Raw genomic sequence first — 19,203 nt, 5'->3', positions numbered from 1 at the left:
GGGCCAGGGGACCTAAACCTGACAAAAGGACCACTTCAAAACGAGGAAGTCGTCACCTTCCTTAAGTGCGTCAAGTCACGTCGAAAGCCGCTTGACGTTGCCAGGAAATTTACTCATGACATCCCCGGTCTAGTAAAGCACCTAAAGCCACACCGCAACAGCCCTCTGTTCACGAAAAATATGCAACAGAGGATTCGAAAGCTTGTCAGAAACCTCGATCCCAGCGATCCCATCCATCTTTTTCCATGATGTTTCTACTTTTCTTTGTTTTGTATATGACTTTCTCCCTAGTAACCCTCAATACAGGGGGATGTTCCACGCCCATCAAAAACAACTCTGTTCGTGCGTATCTAGACATAACCCTTGAAAATCCCGATGTTGCTCTGCTACAGGAAACTTATGATCTTAGGAACGAAGATCTGTGTTGGAAAACATGGCCGTATGGTGTCTGTTGCGCTCCTGGAACCACCCGGGGATCTGGTGTAGCCACTCTCGTCAAGAAAAATAATAATTTTAACATAATAAAATTTGTACGATCTGTGCTGGATATGTTCTTTTTCTCGAGCTTAGAATTCATTCAACCACCTATCATATTTACAATATCCCGATTCCTCAGGATGACGTTGCTGCAATGAACTGTCTTATCTCCTTGGAAGAGCATTGTTCTTCACACGACAATCGAGTTATCATTTTTGGCGGGGATTTCAATTGTACACATGACCCGCTTCTGGATCGCTTCTCGCAAAGCATTTAAAGGAGACACAAAGTTGCTTCCGCTATAGAAAATATCATCAATACTTTTTCTATGTGTGATGTTTGGCGTAGAAATAATCCCAATTCATCTAAATTTACTTGGTTCAGATACAGCACTGGCACTTTGAGAAGCACCTCCAAAGCTAGACTTGATAGAATTTACTTCCCTGTTCACCTTTTGCCCTCTGTTGACTCCTGTAACATTCAACCTTGTTCCTTGTCGGATCATAGTGCTGTTGTTCTTAAAATAACACTTCCCGATGTAAGTAAGAGGGGTAGCGCCTACACTGTAAAACCATGTGTTTAGAATCTAAACACTAATATAAACGCAAAAACGTGACACTTTATGAACACTGTGACTTGTTTTTTTAGTAAACTGCGTTTAGTGTTGTAACATTTAACATTTAAACCCATAAATGTTTTCTTGTAAACACAAACATATTCAAAGACTAAACAATTCAACACGTTTATTTTTTCAAGAACACGTGAATGTTTATTTCATAAACTCACTGTGTTTACATTGTAAACATTTCGACATGTTTTTGAATTATTAATTTGTTCCATATTTAAACGTTAATGGCATTTAGCAAGTGTTTAACAAGTATTTAGATGTTTACCTATACACACTCCGACATGTTTACAACCTGTAACACTTTTTAAACACTGTGACGTGTTTATAATCTTATAGGTGTTTATGTGCTTACTGAAAATAATACGTATTTATTCTTTAAACACTCTCAGTTTAGCTATAAAACGCTAAAACATTTCCAATTTACCGAATTGTTCCATTAAATCTAAACATAATGAGTGTTTAGACAGCTTTCATAAGTAGTTAGATGTTGACATGCTAAGGTTTGTAACACTTTTAAACATTGACTTGTTTACAGCTCCTATATAAAAAGTGTTAAATGTTAACCTTCAATAATCTGTAACAACAGTAGACCTTAACAGTGGCAGGCATAGACACATTGAAATGGAAATCCTTTTCAAGAAATAAAAGCAGGCCATTTTCCTCTTTGCCTCCTCTTAGTTCGATTAAAATGGAAGAAAACCAAGATGACGTCAACCACAATGTCTGATCGGTCTACGATATAACTTTAAATACTGGCGATTAATTATTGAAACTGCATAACAAACATTGAACACTAGGGACACTAAAAAGCACACACGAGAATGGAATCTTTTGGACCTTCTTCGTTGATGTCATTTTTGTAGGTTGTTTTTGCCTTTTTACATTTTCCAGCAGTATAAAATCAAAGCAAAAGCAAAATTACCTTTATTAAGGTCAAAAACGATTTACAGAGTAGTGTCTGTTTGAAATAGCATCATAATTATCTACATCTAGAGCAAACAAGAAACTGCATCCACTAAACTACAGCTGCTCGGTACCCAGCCAATCATTCTTTTTAGATTCAGTGACCTACCTCAAACCCAATTTTTGTTTTTCTTTACATCAAAATGTGTATGAAAGAGAACAATTTAATGAACCTTTTAGAATGCACACAATAAAGAATTTAGTATGCCATGTTATGAACCATTATATGGACTCAGTTCTCGCTACTGCACCGTTTCTGTGCCATTTTTTTGACAAGCGAGTTATTAAACGTGCGGTATTTGGCACTTTTTTTGCCTTCGAAAGGAAGTCCTCCAACAACATGAGTCTGAAGGATTCCAAGGATCTGAGAGTATATTTTGGGGTAGTCAAGGTTGAAAACATAATATACTCCCAACAAAGTGATCACTGCATTTGCCACCATACTGCCCTTGCAAGATATGCGGACCCCATCGCCAACAATGAAGATTGCAGTTATCTTGTCATCCCTCTTGATTATTACCAGCTTTGGCGGATCCTTGTCCCCAGTTTTCAGGGCCACTTCAACCTCGTTGTCTGGAATGTCCTGAAAAATATATAACAATGATATATAACGGTTACCTTGTTGTAAACATGTGTTCTCCATGTATCAAAACAACAATGTAAACATTGATCTAATTATTGACAAAAAAATCCAGGTCAGTCACAATCAACACAATGGTGTACTACATGTACGTCTTTGTGCAGTCACATGACATCATTGACAGTAGCATGCACTATTTGTAATCATCACATTGTTGAAGGGACTTCGGGCCATCTGCGCAGAGAATGTACAGGTGTCTACAAAATTGCTTTATTTAAAGCTAGATTTTGCAGTGACAGTGAAATGCATTGAGTTGTTCCTTATCTGAGACAAGCAAGCACAAGTTAAAGATCGTATGAGGTAGAGGAGTACAACTCCAGTCCAGGTCAAGTTGCGCACTGTTTCAGAGATGGCCATTATTAAGAAATTAGTAGTAAGAATGGATGGAAGTTTTTTCCATTTGTTCATTGCTAGTGTACAGCAAAACTTGTTTCTGTGATTTCCTGTGAAAAGATAGTATACAACAATAAATATTCATTCATCCAACATATTTGCAGATGGGCAGTTTCATACTGCAGCACAGAATCTTTGTGATAAACTATGAAAATTATTGGATTTGATACAAAATAATTAAAAATGTACTCAAGGTTTAAATTTGCTAATACAGGTGCAGTGTGTTATTCAACGAGCCACTTTAAGGTCAAGTCTCATGTCAAGTAACGGGTTCACACTGCTAGTTGGAGTCAAGTTGCTATATTCAGCTCCATTTAAGATGAGTCAGGCAAATGGGTCCTTGAGCTGAGCCATTACATCTTGATCGAGTCAAAGCTACCGCAGTGATGGAGTCTAAGGTTAATCCTTTAGCATTGACAAGAGTCTGCTTGATGCAATCGAGTCAACTCGAGTCGCAGTCAATGACTACAGTCACTAAAGCACAGCTGAAGTGCTGATATGTATGGGAAAGTGTGGGCCTATAGATATAACAGTTTTATTACCTCTGTGATGGTGATGACTCTCTTTGTTTTGACACCCTTCCCTTTGTCAAAGGCTGTTGCCTTCTCTACCTGTTCGATGATCTTAACCATTCTCTCAGGTTCCTGAAGTTAACAGATTTAAAGGGGTGAAAAATGGTCAATATAAAAACGAATGTGGTCCTGTATGTACAAATTGGAAATATTCTTTGGCTCTCCTAGGACATCTCAAGCAGTAATATCGGGGGGGTCCCACTTGGGTGTCCTAAGTTTCGCCCTCCCCCCGTCACTGAGTCTGCTTCCCCATTTCTAAATGAATTTACGATGAGCACAAAGATATAGAACAAAAAATTACCTCTGTTGGCGGCAAACGCAAGGCCTCCTCGACGGCAGCCATAAACATCTTGGTGTTGTCCTGAAGTTTGCCGAACTGCTTCTCCCCAATAATCCTCTGAAACTCAAGAATAATCTGTTGATAAATCATAAAAGGTAACAAAACAAGGAATATGAGTAGTGGTACAAGCAAACTCCAGTTACAATTTGTCATTAAACACAACCGGTCTGAACAAGTGAAAGATTGTATGAAGCGTAGCATTTTTGTCTAACTTGAGAAAATCGTCTGGTTTGAACAAATTTATATACCTTGTGAAACACTGTTTTGGGGAAAATATTTTGGAAAATTAAAAAAAAAAATGATTTCCTCCTTCAACAAGCTGCAAATACGTATAGTTTTAGTGTCTGACTATACCTGATTTTCCATTGCAGGATTGACATCCGGGGTCATGGCAACAGACTTTGAAGGTCAAGGATCACACATTTACACCATGAATTAATTGGGTTTTGAATTTTAGTAATATATGTTAAATCGTACTTACCATCTGTCCATCTTCATAGCATGGGATCTTTTCCAAAATTGGCTTAATCTTTGAGTCTGGAAGCCCTTTGATCCACTGCTGGTTAGACTTGAAACATTCTGAGAGCAGAAGATTTAGGTGAGCATCATTCTTCCTCTGCCCCTTGGCCCACTCGACTTGAATTTCAGAAAGGTGTTTCTCGTACTCTTCCGATGTTAAATCTGAAGATCCATCTGAAGTGCAGGATATATGGACTACTCGAGGTTTCTTGGTAGTAGGGGCACAGTTGTCAGTTCCACCACCTCTGTTCTCGGTTGGAGTCCTCTTCCTGTCTGTCCATCGAATGTGCCTTATTCTTTGGGAGAGGCACTTTGTGAAAAAGGACTGTATAAAATTGAAAATACAAACAAAAAGAGAAACCGAAATATATGTGAGAGTGTAACATACACCTAGGATAAAAGAATTTAAATGCTTCCATGCAACCCATCTGTCAGCAACATTTTGAAGTGAATTACATAACAAACACATTTTCACAAGGGTAAATACAGGATGTTTCAAAAGGGGGGGGGGAATTTTTCAAGCAGCGAATTGTAAAGGCAAGTTGTTGCGCCCACACTTAGAGCGTGTCTGCCCACCCTGCTAGCGGGGTCTGGGTGTGTTTTTGTGTAAGCTACAGTAAATTTGATCCAAAATTGTGCAACAAACATATTTTTATCATACGTTTATTTTTTTTTCTGGAGGAAACCCCCCCCGTGTCTGCCCGTTTCAAACAGACTACTTAGTATGTCAAATCAGGATCCTGCAATTTGCGTTTGTACAAAGTGACAAAAAGAATTAATGTTGATTAATGACTGAAACTCCAACCATGTACATGTGATGCTGATACTTCACTCTTGGAGGGGCAAGGCAATCTTCCAAAAGCAAAGGGGCACTTGTAATATGAAATCCAATTGTTTATGGGAACATGATTTCCAAGGACATTTCAGCAAAGACCATGGGCATCGGAGACAATATGCCTTTGTTGCCTCCGTGAAGAATCAGGCCTGCACTTTCACTGATTGCAAATAACTAACATGAATCAGTTCATACCCATTCATGCTCTCCTTCCCGCTGTATGGATGGATAGGTGCAGAACATTTTACGACCAATGGCACAATATTCAGAAGTACTACTCAGCTGTGGATGTTTGCCAATGTAGTAGTTAGCTGCCTCACTTATCAGTTCTCTCCACACCATGTGCTCCTTCCCTGACCGTAGATGCTCCAACACCCGTGGGCTAAACACCGGTAGAGATGAAAACTTGGTTACTCGATGACTAGAAGACACTTGAGCTTCAGGTGAACACTGTGACTGTGGGGCTGGAGGAGTTGCGTCATCCACAGCTGGCTCTGGTATCTTGTTTTGAGGTGATGTGCTTGTGGCAGGTTTCCAGCTCTCACCATTGTTCAGTAGCATGAACGTTGTTCCACCTCCCAGCTCCTGTAAGACCTCGTCGTCTTCAATTTCTGTGCCATCATCTTCAGTCACAATTCGGTGCGAGTCAAACTCATTGCCAAGGTTGAACTTAGCTTTGACTGTGAGGATTACAAGAACAAATTACAATGAAAAGAGAAAAATTACGAGTCTCGCTGTTTTTAAGGTCATCTAAAAATGTCAAGGTCAAGAAATAAGCATAATATGTTTTTTTCTTTTCTTTGACATTGTTAAGACCCAACAATCACTATAACCGTATTTGTTATTGGGCCGAATGAAAACCTGTAGAAGGCATTAGCCAGGTCTTTAATGTTTTTTTTTTTTCTGGCTCGGATAACAGGATGAGCTCATAGGTTGGTCTTCACACATGTTGAATCAAATAAATTTAGCCAATCAGAGCAGTTGTGCTTTCTCTTGCCACACTGCTTCACCAATCCTATACTATATCTTGATTAGTTCATATCAATATGAGGTTTGGACACAAATAGCATGCATTTTGTCTTTCTAGCACGGGAGTTGGTCCCTTTGATCTAATACTTTGTTGCTTTTTCGAGTTTTATTCTAATTATTATTCAACAAATTACACATGACACACAGATAAACTAGTACATACCTTTCACGATCATCTCTTCAATGCTGATGGCTACGACACTTTTGCGCACATTTCTGTCACAGTTCCAAATTTTATACACTGGCATGATCTCTCAAAATGTTTAACTGTGTCAACAAGTGTAAAGGCTGGATACTGCAGATAATTTACAGAACGCAAAATAGATAAACCTCATGATTTCAAACAAACGGCAAAAATGTAATCAAAAGTGCATGCAATTAATGTATGACTTAATAAATAATAAAGTGTGTATGCATTTGGAGAGATAGCCACTGATTGCAACACAAGTGTGCCCAATCCTAACCCTAACCAAATTTCATAAAGCTGCTCAGTTGAAATAACTACTCAACAAATTTACTTGCTGAGTACAATTGAGGAGGAGACCAGTCACATTTATCATATGGCACTCTGGCTGGTAAGCCATACTCAGTTTATGTACAACCATTTAAAAACAAATTCAACTGACTGTACACCATTAGTCCTAGTAAGTAAAAATGGAAAATGCATAAAGCATTTCAGCTATAAGAAGCACCCTCTGTTGGTCACCATTAGTATAATTGATGGAATTGATCTACAGAAAATCAAATCCATTGGTATTCAAATAGGGTCTGTCCAACACTGGGTACAGAAATGTCACATGTGAGAGCAGCACTGCATAAATCATTATTAAAAGAAAGTATTTGTGTACAGTCGTTACTAATTTTGCACATCCCTTTAAAAGTTATATTAGCAGAAATTCTGACAGAATTGTAAAAAAGAATAGTGTACTGTTAATTAACATAAAGGCACTCTCGGTTAATGTACAACCATTTAAAAACTAATTCAACAAACTGTACACTATCAGTCCTAGTAAGTAAAAATGGAAAACGCAAAAACATTTCAGAATTCTTGTGGTTGGATCCTTATCTGTGCAGTCAAAATAGTTCATATGTGTGTGAGTATTTATTGATTACGCAATTCTTTCCTGCATACTTGTACACACTTAGTGGCCACTTTGAAAACAGCTGTGAAAAATGAACACACAAATATTCATGTTTTGACTCCAGAACGTAAGACAAAACATGAAAATTAAAGTACTGCGTTTCCATGCACTCAACGATGAAAAATTTTTCATCGTTGATGACAACAGCGGCCTCCAAAATTCCGAATTGTGGCAAGTCATCTTTATAGTCAAGAACCAGACAGCAGCCTGGTCTGTATTCATGCCCATGGATGGTTAAACTAGATGTCTTGTAAGCATGCATTCCATTCTCAGCTTGATGATCAACACCAAAATATGCACCAATACTACCAACTGCATCTGGATATTCGTCATGTAAGTTAACAGACTTTCCCTCTCGAACAGTGTCACCAGAATACAGAAATGTTTGTGTCTTTTGACCGTGTGAACCCAACTGCTTGTAGCACATGTACTTCTGATGTTTCAGGCAGATTTTTGAAACATCTCCACTTTTTAGTTTTGAAGAAACCATGTTTTGCCTCGAAACGCATACACCAATGGTGTCTTAATGGGCCATAATTAATCATCTGCCTTGGCAGGTGGATGCAATAATGCATCTTTGGCGTAACCTTCCCCTTTGGATAGAGAGCAGTGAAGGTTGTATGATGTTCAGCAGCGAAGAAAACTTGGTGACACCAGATATGTGGATGTACTTGAGAGACTAACATCTTTCTCAGAGGAAGACTTCATCGCACTACAAATCAGGTGGCACTAAACATGTTATTCAACATTCAGCTCCGGGGGCAAATTAGACAAATTAACCCTTACACTCCTCAGTCTTCCAACAGGTGAAGGATTGAGGAGGGTTAGGGTTAAGAAAGTAACAACAGGCTCATTTGGATGCATCAAGTGTTGACTTAGCCCAGTGTTCAATGTCTTCAGTCCCAACTAGACGAAGTTCTAAGTCGGCAATCAACTGGACGCTCTGCATGTTTTGCCAAGAACAACGCAGTAAAACAGGTCCATAGTGTACAGACACTAGAAAAGTCGGCAGCCTTGATTGGACTTGGCAAAAATGATCTTGTAATGAGCATAAGACTTTCCCCATCAATGACTTGATTGCAGCCGAAGGCTGTTATCGTCTTGTATGGCTTCACAGGTCAAATCGTTTGGTGATCCAGAGGAGCCGAAGGAGGATAAATGTATGATGAAACTGTGCCGAGACTTGGGTGTAGGGTTGTCTCGTAGACATGTTTACAGCATGAGCGAGAAGTCTTACTTCATGATTTCCAAGACCCTTACAAAGTCCCGTCAGTAAGAAGTGTTGTCTTCAGATTCAGAATCTACAGATGGTGAAGAGGGCACCACGATAAGGATCGCACAAGGTAATATCTTTCAAGAGATGGTTCACGTGGCCCTTAGCATCAGAGAAGATCTACTTGACACCCCTGGGCATTGCAACACCTGCCAAAACCTTGACCAAAAACATGTGGTGAGGTAATACCGAACAGCCTGTATCTGTTTCTACGCTTGCTTTTGGGGGGCATTGATGTGGTGCATTCAGGCACTGAAGAAGAAAGCACCGTCAAGCAAAATGTGTGCAGCATTGCCCAAGACATTGTATACGCAGTTTCCAATAGAAGGAAGTTGACACCACAGCATCTTGGCTTAGGTCTTTCTCTTCACCAAGCAACCCGCTTTGAGGCACTTGTTGACTTGTTTCATGCTGCCAACCATACCATTGGTATTGACAAAGTGCGAAGAATTGACACAACAATAGGCCATAACATTCTTGAGAGGTTCGTCAAGAATGGCAATGTCTACATTCCAGACAGTATCACAGAAGAGAGAATGATCCACTGCTCCTGTGACAACATTGACGTATTGGAAGCAACACAAGATGGAAAGAACACATTTCCAGGGGTGTGCATTTGCGGGTATTTTTAGAACCGGGTACCCGTTTTTTTGTTAACATCGGGTACCCGGAAAAGAGATCGCCTAATAACAAATGGCATTGCGCGCGACCCGGTGGATTATGTGCCCGAAACATGGTTGTTTTTGGTACATAGGAAGCAATCAGAACATTGTTCTTAACGTCGGAGTTAATCTCTCCTACCTTTTTATCAAAAGAAATTGTTACCTTCAGTTTGCAAATTTTTTGTGGGTGTATGAAACAAATCTTCACGGGGAACGTCAGGAAAGAGAACAGAGCTGCAAACCACCTACATGATATACGCACCTGCAAACGCTCAAAGGAAATGTCCCGGATGTTGCATGACCACGTACACGCGGAACGCATGTGACGTGCACAAATGGTGAGCGCTGGTCGTGTCGCGTGCGGACTAGATCAGTGCTATGTACGTCACGGGTTAAAAGGCTTAAAGTTTTATGTACAAAAATACCACCGTAACTCGAACAGTGCCCCCACCATTACATCCACTTATTTTGAAGTTTCTGATTCAAAACATCGCCACCAAAATGCTTCAAACGGCGTTGAAAGTATCGGAAGTCTATGTATGGTTAGGAGTCATCGCAAGTTCATTTCTTTTCTGACGAGGACCAGCATGTTGCATAAATCATCGTAGCTGCAACTTGTGTAATCCTGGCTTTCAAGACGCTGAAACTAACCTGATTGCAACGTGGGCCCAATTGTAGTCCCCTTCAGGCAGTCCAATCGCTGACACTGCAGCGGCCATGTGACCGTAAAAAGAAAGGTCATGTGACCACACATAGGGAAACCCAAGTGAAAAAAATAGCAGCGCTTCACGTTGTTAAATGACTAAGCGATACGAAAGTTTTGCCACACGAAGGTACGTACCACGATGAAGTGGTTTAGTTTAATAAATACTTTTTCGGGATAACTCCATTACCCTGAGATTCATTTGTCGAGATTTAAATGTATAAGTACTTCGACAAGTGACATTTGATTGGCCGACTGTATTATGACTTGCACCTGTCAACATTTCCTTTTTTTCGAATAGTAAAATACTTGGATTTGAAATGCTTTAGTAGGCCTACGTACAGAAAACATCATCCCTGCTCTTTTGGTCAGTTCCTCATCCACAGTTCCTCTGAATCACTGAGGAAATTCAAGTTGCTTTAATTTAAAAATAATTTTGAAACGGAATATTTCTTGTTATAAAACTTAACTAAACTGGTTCTCTGACTCTTTGGGTTTGTAGCGCATATTTAGTGCTTTGATTATAAAAAGAGGCCGATCAACCGCACAATTTGTGCGTGATCACCACTTACCGCACGCCGTGTGGAGTCCCAGTGCCGCTGGAATTTTACACAGTTCGCTCTCGCTTCGTCGTCAATTCCGACATAAAGTAATTTTCATTCATATTGTTTTATTTGACAAAATTACTCTTAATTCACAGAGTAAGCACTACTTATTCCGCACAAAAGTCATTTAGGCCGACAGGGTTTGATAGTTACAAATACAGTCATGCAAGTGTACATCAACAGCGCTTCCCCCTCATAAGAGAAAACTCCTTCGGTCTCTTGTTCATATAGGTTCGGTACAGTCATTTTCCTAGTTCCAGATCGCGAAAATTATTCAGTAAGACTGCAGCTAAAAAATCCTCAAATTCGAGTGAAATATGGTCAGAAGTCAACTTTGTGTTTTGGATATACTTCAATTTTTTTTCAAAATCTAAGCTTTTATATTTGGACTCACTGGATCGATCGACTAAAGTGACGATGACACCTTTCCTAGTTCTGGATCGGTTTAGGATCGAGACAAAAACGTCTTCACAAATAAAAAGTAACCATACGAAAAATCCATTTTCAGCCAAAACCATTGTAAAAAGTTGCTTTTCTAATAGAGAATCTTTTAATTTTGAGAAAATTAGATGAAAATAAGAATTCCAATCAATTAAAAAGGTAGAAATTGCGTAAGCCTTGACTCTACTTTTCAACTGAAAAGTGAGCTATCAACGTTACCCTCCCCGCGCCGCACAGTTGACGAACCCATTACGTCACATACATTTCTGCTGCGCCCGTGTAGTTGAGTTCGCAACAACTTTGCGTGGTAACGCCGCGCGATCCGAGAGTGGGGGAAAAGCTTGCAGTTTTCGGTAAATTACAAAAACGGAAACTCTAAAACAGTCATTTAGATTAAGCAGACATTAGATGCAAAGGTTTATATGACTTTTCAATTTAAAGAAATATTTAAAATCACACGTAGCGAGTGACTTATCGCCCGTGAATTTTAGTGGTTTTTTTCGCCCTTGTGAACTTGGAAATTCCGGAACTAGGAAAACGACTTGCGGTACAATGGGCCGGGCGGAGTGGGTAACAAAATTAGCTGTCGATCTCCAAATTCAAGTTTCATGTATGACCGCGGGACCGGGTTTTCATCGGCACGGTGGTTGTCCATGAAGTCTGTCCTTCAGTAAGAAATTTTACAGACATTTATGCATGAATGTTTGTTCCAAATTTATTTACTTTTTTACGGGCACCCGGCCCGGAAAAATGGAATCGGGTTTTGAAATCGACGGGCGGGTACCCGGCACATGCCTACACATTTCATTGCACAAAGATGATGGTATAGCAGAGAGGACCAGCTCCAAAACAGACTCCAGGGTCTCTATACAGCAAGCGAATCCTGAGTTCAAGAGCTATCAAACCAAATGCGCTACAAGACGCGCTTATATGGGTAATGGCCCAGTGCTCAACAAAAGGTAAAAAACACAACAGGTAAGGAGAACTGGAACGCGAGGGATGTAGCAAACAAAACTAAAGTTCTATTCTTAGCATGGGTATTTCCCTCAAACTAGTCACGCAATCGCAGGTTGCTTGCCACGGAGGCCCGTTAGTGCCACTTTGAACTATGCAAAAATATTTTGCGAAATAATGCAATACATTTTGGAAATAACGCAACAGGCATTTGGGGCACGTTCACGCGGTTGGTCCGGTTAGCAAAAGTAGGATGCTTGTGCAATATACCCGGATGCAGGAGTAAATACTCCACCCGTTAGCGAGAGTATACTCTCGCTGACCCGTGGGTCGTACTTCAGCCGGTCGGACGCTCAGGAATATAGTGCTACCACGAGCAGCTCGGTCGAACGCACCCCCTGCGTCTGCTCCAGTATGAAAAGAGCAACGTCAACAATTGATGACTTGTTCTTTCTCCTGGACAATCTGTACTGGACCAAACTTCGTTTTAGGGTCCTTAAACTTGTCTTGATAGACACTGCACGAACACCCATTTTCATGAAGTCCCACGGGCAGGATTGGTTGCGCGCATGGATCTGAGATATAGTTACTTATTTTGCTGTTCCTTCTCTCGGATAATATTGAAGTGTGTGTGTGTAACTTACGACGATACCATGATTTTCTGCCCCAAATCACAATTTGTGATTATTACTCAAATTAAGAGAGAAGTAGAAGCTCAAGAGTTTGCGTAATATGCCGTGCTTAGCTTTCCTCGATTACTATTTCACGGAAAATCACCTGAACTGCTCACTCAAGATCAAGGGTGCGTTCGCTCGGCTGGAGTGCGACGCACTGGTCAGCGAGAGTATACTCTCACTAAAGGGGAGTGTATTCCTGCACCAGGGTATAATGCGCACGCATCCTAGGCCTATAAACTGTTGTTAACCAGAGTAACCGCGCAAACGTGCCCCAGATGTCCATAGAACTACTGTGTTATTTTGCAATACTTTTGCATTACTTCGCAAAGTTATTGCGTTATTTCGCAGTGTTATTTCCTTGTTTCGCAATAAAAACTCACGGGCTTCCGTAAAATGCAATGTCGTGTCAGGTTGAGCCCACATCTTCAGTTCGGTGTTGTTCGAAACTTGACGTCGCACAGGTAACTACAGGTTAAAACATACTAGAACTACTTGATAAGGTCCCAGATCAATGATTTGACATTTTACATGTCACGAATACATCTCAACTGGAGCATTCATTGGACCAAACATGAAACGTAATTCAATTAAAAACCAGGAAGATTTTATGTCGCCCCCATGAGCCATGTAATTTTACCCAGCGTTTCGTGTGTACGCCATACATAAAACAGGCCCGACTAAATTATCCATAAAGCTGCATGGCTCTGTTCGGTAGTAACCACCAGAAGGCACAGTATGATAAAAATCCAACTTGAAGTTCAAATTCTTATTGAAAAGCTGATTTCGGTATAAATAATTTGTGGACGTTACTGTCATGAACTGTTATTCATATGTGTCGCGAGGACCAGGGGCACTCTTCAGAAGACAAATGACAGACCACAAAAAGGGGTAATTTTGGACGGGTATTGTTTTGAAAACAAATTAAACTGGTGATTTTCGTCCCCAGTCCTTTTTTTTTCTAAAATTTTTTAGGTCTCTCGTTCTCTCTCTTTTCGCGGAAAACCAAAAATATTCTTAAGTAAGTAGTTGGATAGATTTCTTTCGCCAGTGCATCGTAAAGGGTAGCTCTAATTATTATTTTTTAATAGGATCCTTCAAAATACACTGTTGTTTTACCCAATGTACCTTATTTCAACTGTTATTTCTCTGTGTACTTTATTTCAACGGTTGTTTTTCAGTTTACTTTATTTCAACGGTTGTTTCATTGTTTCGAAGGGGATTTTACCATATTTTTGGTTTATATTATTCCAGGAAGACAACCCTAGTGTTTTATTAGTTTGTGCATAAAAACGTGTTGTAAATTTTGCTGGACTATTCTTTCTTCTTTGCTGGTTCATTGTTTATGTGTATAGCAATTGTCACAGTTACGAGAACCATAGCAAAAACACACCGACACAAATTTCTAATATTTACAATATATTCAACTTATGTTTTTTTTTTAATAGAAATTATATGAAATTCGAAATTGCAAGGAAATCTTCACTTTGTGAATATTCTGAGTCACCTACAAATTTGCCTCAAATTTTACAATGCACGGTAATGCACCTGGATATTTAAATAACAGTTAATTATCTCTCTAAGTCACAAACATCTGAAAATTTAAAACTCACTAGTTTCTATTTCTATACAGTTCGATTCCTTCTATGTATGGAAAATACTCAATTCAATAAATATCTGCAATTTCAGTGAATACATTCACACCATGTACATTTGTCAGTAATTTGTTCAGCTTTCCTTAATTTCAAATCGGTCTAAAACTCTCTAATTTAATTCTCCAATTCAATATTCAACCAACTATCTCAATACTCAATCCAATTGCAACATAATAAACACAAAACATCAAAACAGAATATTCTTAATTTCCAGGCAAATCAAACCTGGCACTGAATTCAATAATCAATCCCAAACTTGTGTCACAATGTGAATTCAGTAGATTGGTGTAGGTGGTGTAGATGGTGTAGATCAGCGAGACGTACATTCAAAAAGGTGAAAATATCAAAGAATCAAGTATTACAAATTTTCCACAATGATCCCCACAATGTAACCATACTCACTGAAATTATCAAAACATTTTCAGGAATTAAATACAAGAAATAAATAGTTAATAGAAAATTCTGATTTGTCACAGCTGTAGTAGTTTCCATCGACACCAAGGAGCAAAGCAGTGGAAACTATCAGGTTGCTACAAAGACATCATCAGGTTGCGGAACAAGCTTCACTCGGCAAGTTGAATCAGTGTCTGCGGAACCCAACTCTTGGGCCTCACAAGTTAGCGGGTCGCAAGAACATCGGTGCTCCACAGATCATCTACATACAAAAACCATCTAGAATGGAAAATAATAAAAACTACTCCATGTCAGAAAACAAATACAGTTTCCCAGAATCACAATTGATAATAATTGGCAAAATTAAACAAATTCCAGATAATTTCAACCAAACAATTCAATGTAAATAATTCATAGAATGCAATTTACGACTGCTGTAGTCACGCTGACCTATCATGACGTTACAGAGCGGTCATCATCTTTGCCGATAGGGCAATGAAACAACGGGCGAGGAAATATGGCGCTTGGTTCTCAACTCAAACTGTAATGTTTTATCAACGAGGGATCTGCAAGGTTCAGTTCACATAAAGGTCGTTTGGTGCAGTGGTGACCCAAGTGGGAATGTAGTAACCATGGAAACCAAGTGACCCGTGAAAGCTATGGTAGGCCTACCTGCGCAGCCCATGTAAACTGGAAAAAAACTCTGGTAGCCCGTGACCCGTGAAACTGTCACTCGTGTCCCGTGGTTCTACAAAATATAAGAACAGGAAAGGCAATTGACACGGGCATGTGGCCTTAATAGTTATGTGTGAGCAGAAGTAAATAGAATAAAATACAAACATGAACTGATTAAACAATATGCAAAACTACACTGTAACTTTCACTTAAGTTATTATGGATAACTTTGATTCTGCTGGAGACAAAAAGGGCCTCTAAAATCCTCCAAATTATAAAGGAACGATCTCACTTTTAAGATTCACGCACAGGGTTGGTCTGGGATAATTTGCGGTTAAGTAGGCTGGTTTGGGAGTCACAGTTAACCTTGGGATTTGGAGAAATTTAGGTGGAAAAATGAAGTGTGAAATTTGGCAAAATAATCACATTTGACGGAAAGACTGGCTGGTGATTAAATATCCAAAATATTGTGGGCACTATTGATTGAGACGTTAGGCCGTTAACTTTTAACTAGGTGAATCAACAGAGGGCGCCGTTCAAGTCTCACTGTCTGTCGATGCTTTCTAACAGGCAACATGTTGCAAATTTCACACATGCATACTTCATTCACCAAATACTAGGAGAGGGCACTCATATAGGCCCATGGATGCATTGCAATACTTGGCCGAGGGACAAAACCAAAAAGAAAGAAATTCGGCTAATTAACCTAAGATTACTCAACCATGGTCTTTTTGGAGAAGAAACGACAAAACCAAATTAATGTATGTATTTCAGCCGATTCAGCTGTGACAGCACTAAGCAGGCATCGGTCCCTTTCCTTTCTCAGAAATGTAAATTTAAGTTTATAAGTTTAACAGCAAAATCTGTGCACAGAACTTTGTCTGCCCTGAATGACATCATAGCGACAGCGCCCTCGTTTGTAAGAGAAAGCAAAGATAGTTTGTAGTGTTCAAAATTTTTAAAGGAGTTTTCATATAGCCTATTGAAGAAAAGTTCAAAGTGGCACAAAAAAAAACAATTTAAGAAAAACTCATTGCATCTACAATTTATAGGCCACTGGATATGGGCTTCGTGTGCAACTGTCTCTCGGAAGTGACCGTAAAGTGTACACTGAGGCTCAGTCAAGAGCCTAGTTCCCTCCTCCCTTATAAACGTATAATTCGGACTTTGAACATTTCTATAGGGAAACCAGGAACATTTACGCAGATTCCTTATTGCTCATCTGCGCTTGCCCTCAAATCTCCTCACAATTCATGAGGTGATTACGTAGCAGCCGAGAGAATGCCCTAAAAAACCATCCCTTATTAAACTAACAACGTTTCGATTAACTTTTACTATCAGAAGACATATTTGAATTAAGCTCATACATCCATTCAGGTACATCACGATGAACAAGAATCCAAAGCCACCCACAGAATCATCCAGTGAATCGAAGGAAGAAGAGCATGTTGAGTCCGTCAGTGGAAATCTCTCGTAAGTGAAATCGTGAGTCCCAAGCAACACAAATCCGCACTTGATAAGTCTAATATATGATAAAACGACTTTTAAAAATGTTCTTGAGAGCCGTATGTTTCAGCAAATTACAAACTAGTTTTGCTCTTCTGCTAGAGCCCCCGTATTCCCTCCTTCCAAATGAGGTTATTGCATATATTTTGCATGTTTTTTTTCCTCTTACAAGATAATATACCTCTGCCTACAAAAGCGTCAAGAAATTATTCGACAGACTAAATCCGCCTACCATGGCGAATGGACATACAGAGCCACCTCCAGGTGTCCAATAATCCTTTTAAAAACCATGATATTCCTGCAGGGATTGATTTCTATATTTCTTTGTCTGGGTTCTACCCAAAGGTCGTCTTCTGGATCTGCATCCCCCAATCCCCACCACAGTGCATGTCCAAACCCTTTGCGTGGCGAGCGCTTGTTGGCACCCTCTAGAAAAGCTTCCGAATTGGACGCATTCCTTTTCGACCCCGCCGACTACTCCGAGGGTGAGCTGGACGAAATGCTGGACAAGTTTTTGGAAACGACCGCACCTTCAACACTGAAACGGTGAGTAATATAGGAATTTGCCCAGGATTGCACCAAATGGAAGGAACTCCAGATTCAACAAATAAGAACAACGAAGGCGATTATTTACATACAGTTTACAAGCGGATCTATGGCAGTGTTGGATGTAGACCTCATAGGGCGAAATTTTGACTTGGAAAAAATGGGGTGGGACAAAAGTCTTAATAATACAAAAAGAGATCTGCAATATATCAAATTGTGCTCAGACAGAAAAATTAATCATGGCTAATTTCTATTTACCTTGATATTTTGCTTTAATTTGTTCATAAACATGACCAGGTGTGTACCATTTACCCGAAAATAACGTAGACTCTATAAGAACAACTGAAACACTATAAGTAGATCATCATCTCTCCAGTCTCTCAGCAATATTAAAAGCATTTTGAGCAGATTATCGACAAGACCACCCATACCTGTTTTACATGCAAAAGTGTGGACATTCCTTTGTTCTCCTGTGAATAAGGAAACTTCAGGAAAATGCTCTTTGTTCTCCAACTAGTATAACTCCTTGAAGCTTGATTTTTTATGATGATTTTCTGGACTGTTCCTCTTCATGTTGCCACTGCCTGGCCAAAAAAGGGAAATGGGCTAAATCCAGGGCAGGGTGAACTTATGAAATATCCGGCTCATTTACGGTTAAAAATAGATATCTCTTTAGCCCCAAGGTCCTCTACTGTATTATCTTCAAAAGGATTGTTGGTATGATCTTCAGGTCTGATGGAACGGCTGGATTCGAGTCTATTCAACCTCCTTAGCACAGCTCGAAAAAGAAAACGAGGATGGTCTCCATGCCGACTGGGAAAAGCTTAAAGCATCAAAGAAAGCTATCAGTTTTCATGCTGTTAAAGATATAGCAATTTCTAACAAGTAAAACGGAGTTGTAACTTATAAGATGATCGTGTGGTTTGCATCTGGTTTTACACTAAATGCAATAGGCTATTTTAGAAAGAAATACATGACTGATGCTGGCTTATAACTTGTTCGATGGCCATTTATTTCCATTGACCCCAGTAGAGCAACTGACAATTTGACAATAAATATCACGGGATAACTAAAAAGAGACGTTTTTCTGTACTCATTTTCGCTACATTGGTTTTTCTTTTCAATTTTCATGTCGTAGAAAAATAGTCCTGTTTAAACTATGACACAAAAATTTTCTTGATTGACAATTTGCAAGGTATTTGCGCGGTACCTGGCTGCTCTTTTTGAACACGAAAATCGCCCGGGCCACGATGAAAGACAAGCTAGGCACATACTCCAAAGTAACGGCTGTGGACGACACGGAAGAAGGGATGGATCTGTACGTTAAACCGAAGCACACCATCAGCGTGCACACCACAGATTTCACTGACAAGGAAGACGTGCTGAAAGTGGAGGCCACCTTGCGCGGGTTGGGCATCAGGGAGAAACTTAATTTCAAACCCTGTGTCTACTCCAGCATTGGTGTAATCGCGCAGAACAAGTGGAATCTCAGACACAGCATCTACATTTCTCGCTGGGATGACAGAAAGCAGGCCGGGGATATTCAAGAATTAATTTAGTCAACTGACAATATCTGAT

At 39.7% G+C, this 19,203-nt stretch overlaps 1 protein-coding gene and 1 long non-coding RNA gene across 3 annotated transcripts in view; both read right to left on the bottom strand.

The window, feature by feature from the left end:
• Nucleotides 1–1,904: 1,904 nt before the first annotated feature.
• On the bottom strand, nucleotides 1,905–8,091 carry LOC147800431 (uncharacterized). Of its 2 annotated transcripts, XM_087145987.1 has the most exons (6): nucleotides 6,560–8,091; nucleotides 5,563–6,047; nucleotides 4,495–4,857; nucleotides 3,975–4,088; nucleotides 3,644–3,745; nucleotides 1,905–2,651 (listed from the first exon to the last, which is right to left on the bottom strand). In XM_087145987.1, the coding sequence occupies exons 1-6, from the start codon at nucleotides 6,642–6,644 to the stop codon at nucleotides 2,301–2,303; spliced, it is 1,500 nt and encodes a 499-aa protein (XP_087002113.1). In that variant the 5' UTR covers nucleotides 6,645–8,091; the 3' UTR covers nucleotides 1,905–2,300. The 2 variants fall into 2 exon arrangements, with proteins under 2 accessions (XP_087002113.1, XP_087002107.1); XM_087145981.1 differs by lacking the exon at nucleotides 1,905–2,651 and having other exon boundaries at nucleotides 3,605–3,745; nucleotides 3,975–4,070.
• Nucleotides 8,092–14,290: 6,199 nt separating this feature from the next.
• LOC147800430 (uncharacterized) overlaps nucleotides 14,291–19,203 on the bottom strand; it is a 7,707-nt gene continuing 2,794 nt past the window's right edge. Inside the window, exons 2-3 of the long non-coding RNA XR_015427717.1 lie at nucleotides 15,571–15,646; nucleotides 14,291–15,177 (exon numbers count right to left, since the gene is read on the bottom strand). This is a non-coding gene — a long non-coding RNA (uncharacterized LOC147800430). The remainder of the gene's footprint in view (nucleotides 15,178–15,570; nucleotides 15,647–19,203) is intronic.

Source organism: Acanthaster planci, linkage group LG01 (genome assembly GCF_054643075.1).
Source record: "Acanthaster planci isolate LZ-2023a linkage group LG01, COTS_SCS, whole genome shotgun sequence".
NCBI classification, from domain to species: domain Eukaryota; kingdom Metazoa; phylum Echinodermata; class Asteroidea; order Valvatida; family Acanthasteridae; genus Acanthaster; species Acanthaster planci.
Note: the sequence above shows the minus strand (reverse complement) of the source record. Positions and strands in the feature narration are given on the sequence as shown.

Bases quoted from the DNA above. Each gene is read 5' to 3' on its own strand.
- LOC147800431 (XM_087145987.1), bottom strand. From the start codon at position 6,644: ATGCCAGTGTATAAAATTTGGAACTGTGACAGAAATGTGCGCAAAAGT. The intron at 3,746-3,974 runs GTAATTTTTTGT...TGTTAACTTCAG, and splicing joins TGCGTTTGCCGCCAACAGAG to GAACCTGAGAGAATGGTTAA. The intron at 2,652-3,643 runs GTAATAAAACTG...TATATTTTTCAG, and splicing joins GAGTCATCACCATCACAGAG to GACATTCCAGACAACGAGGT.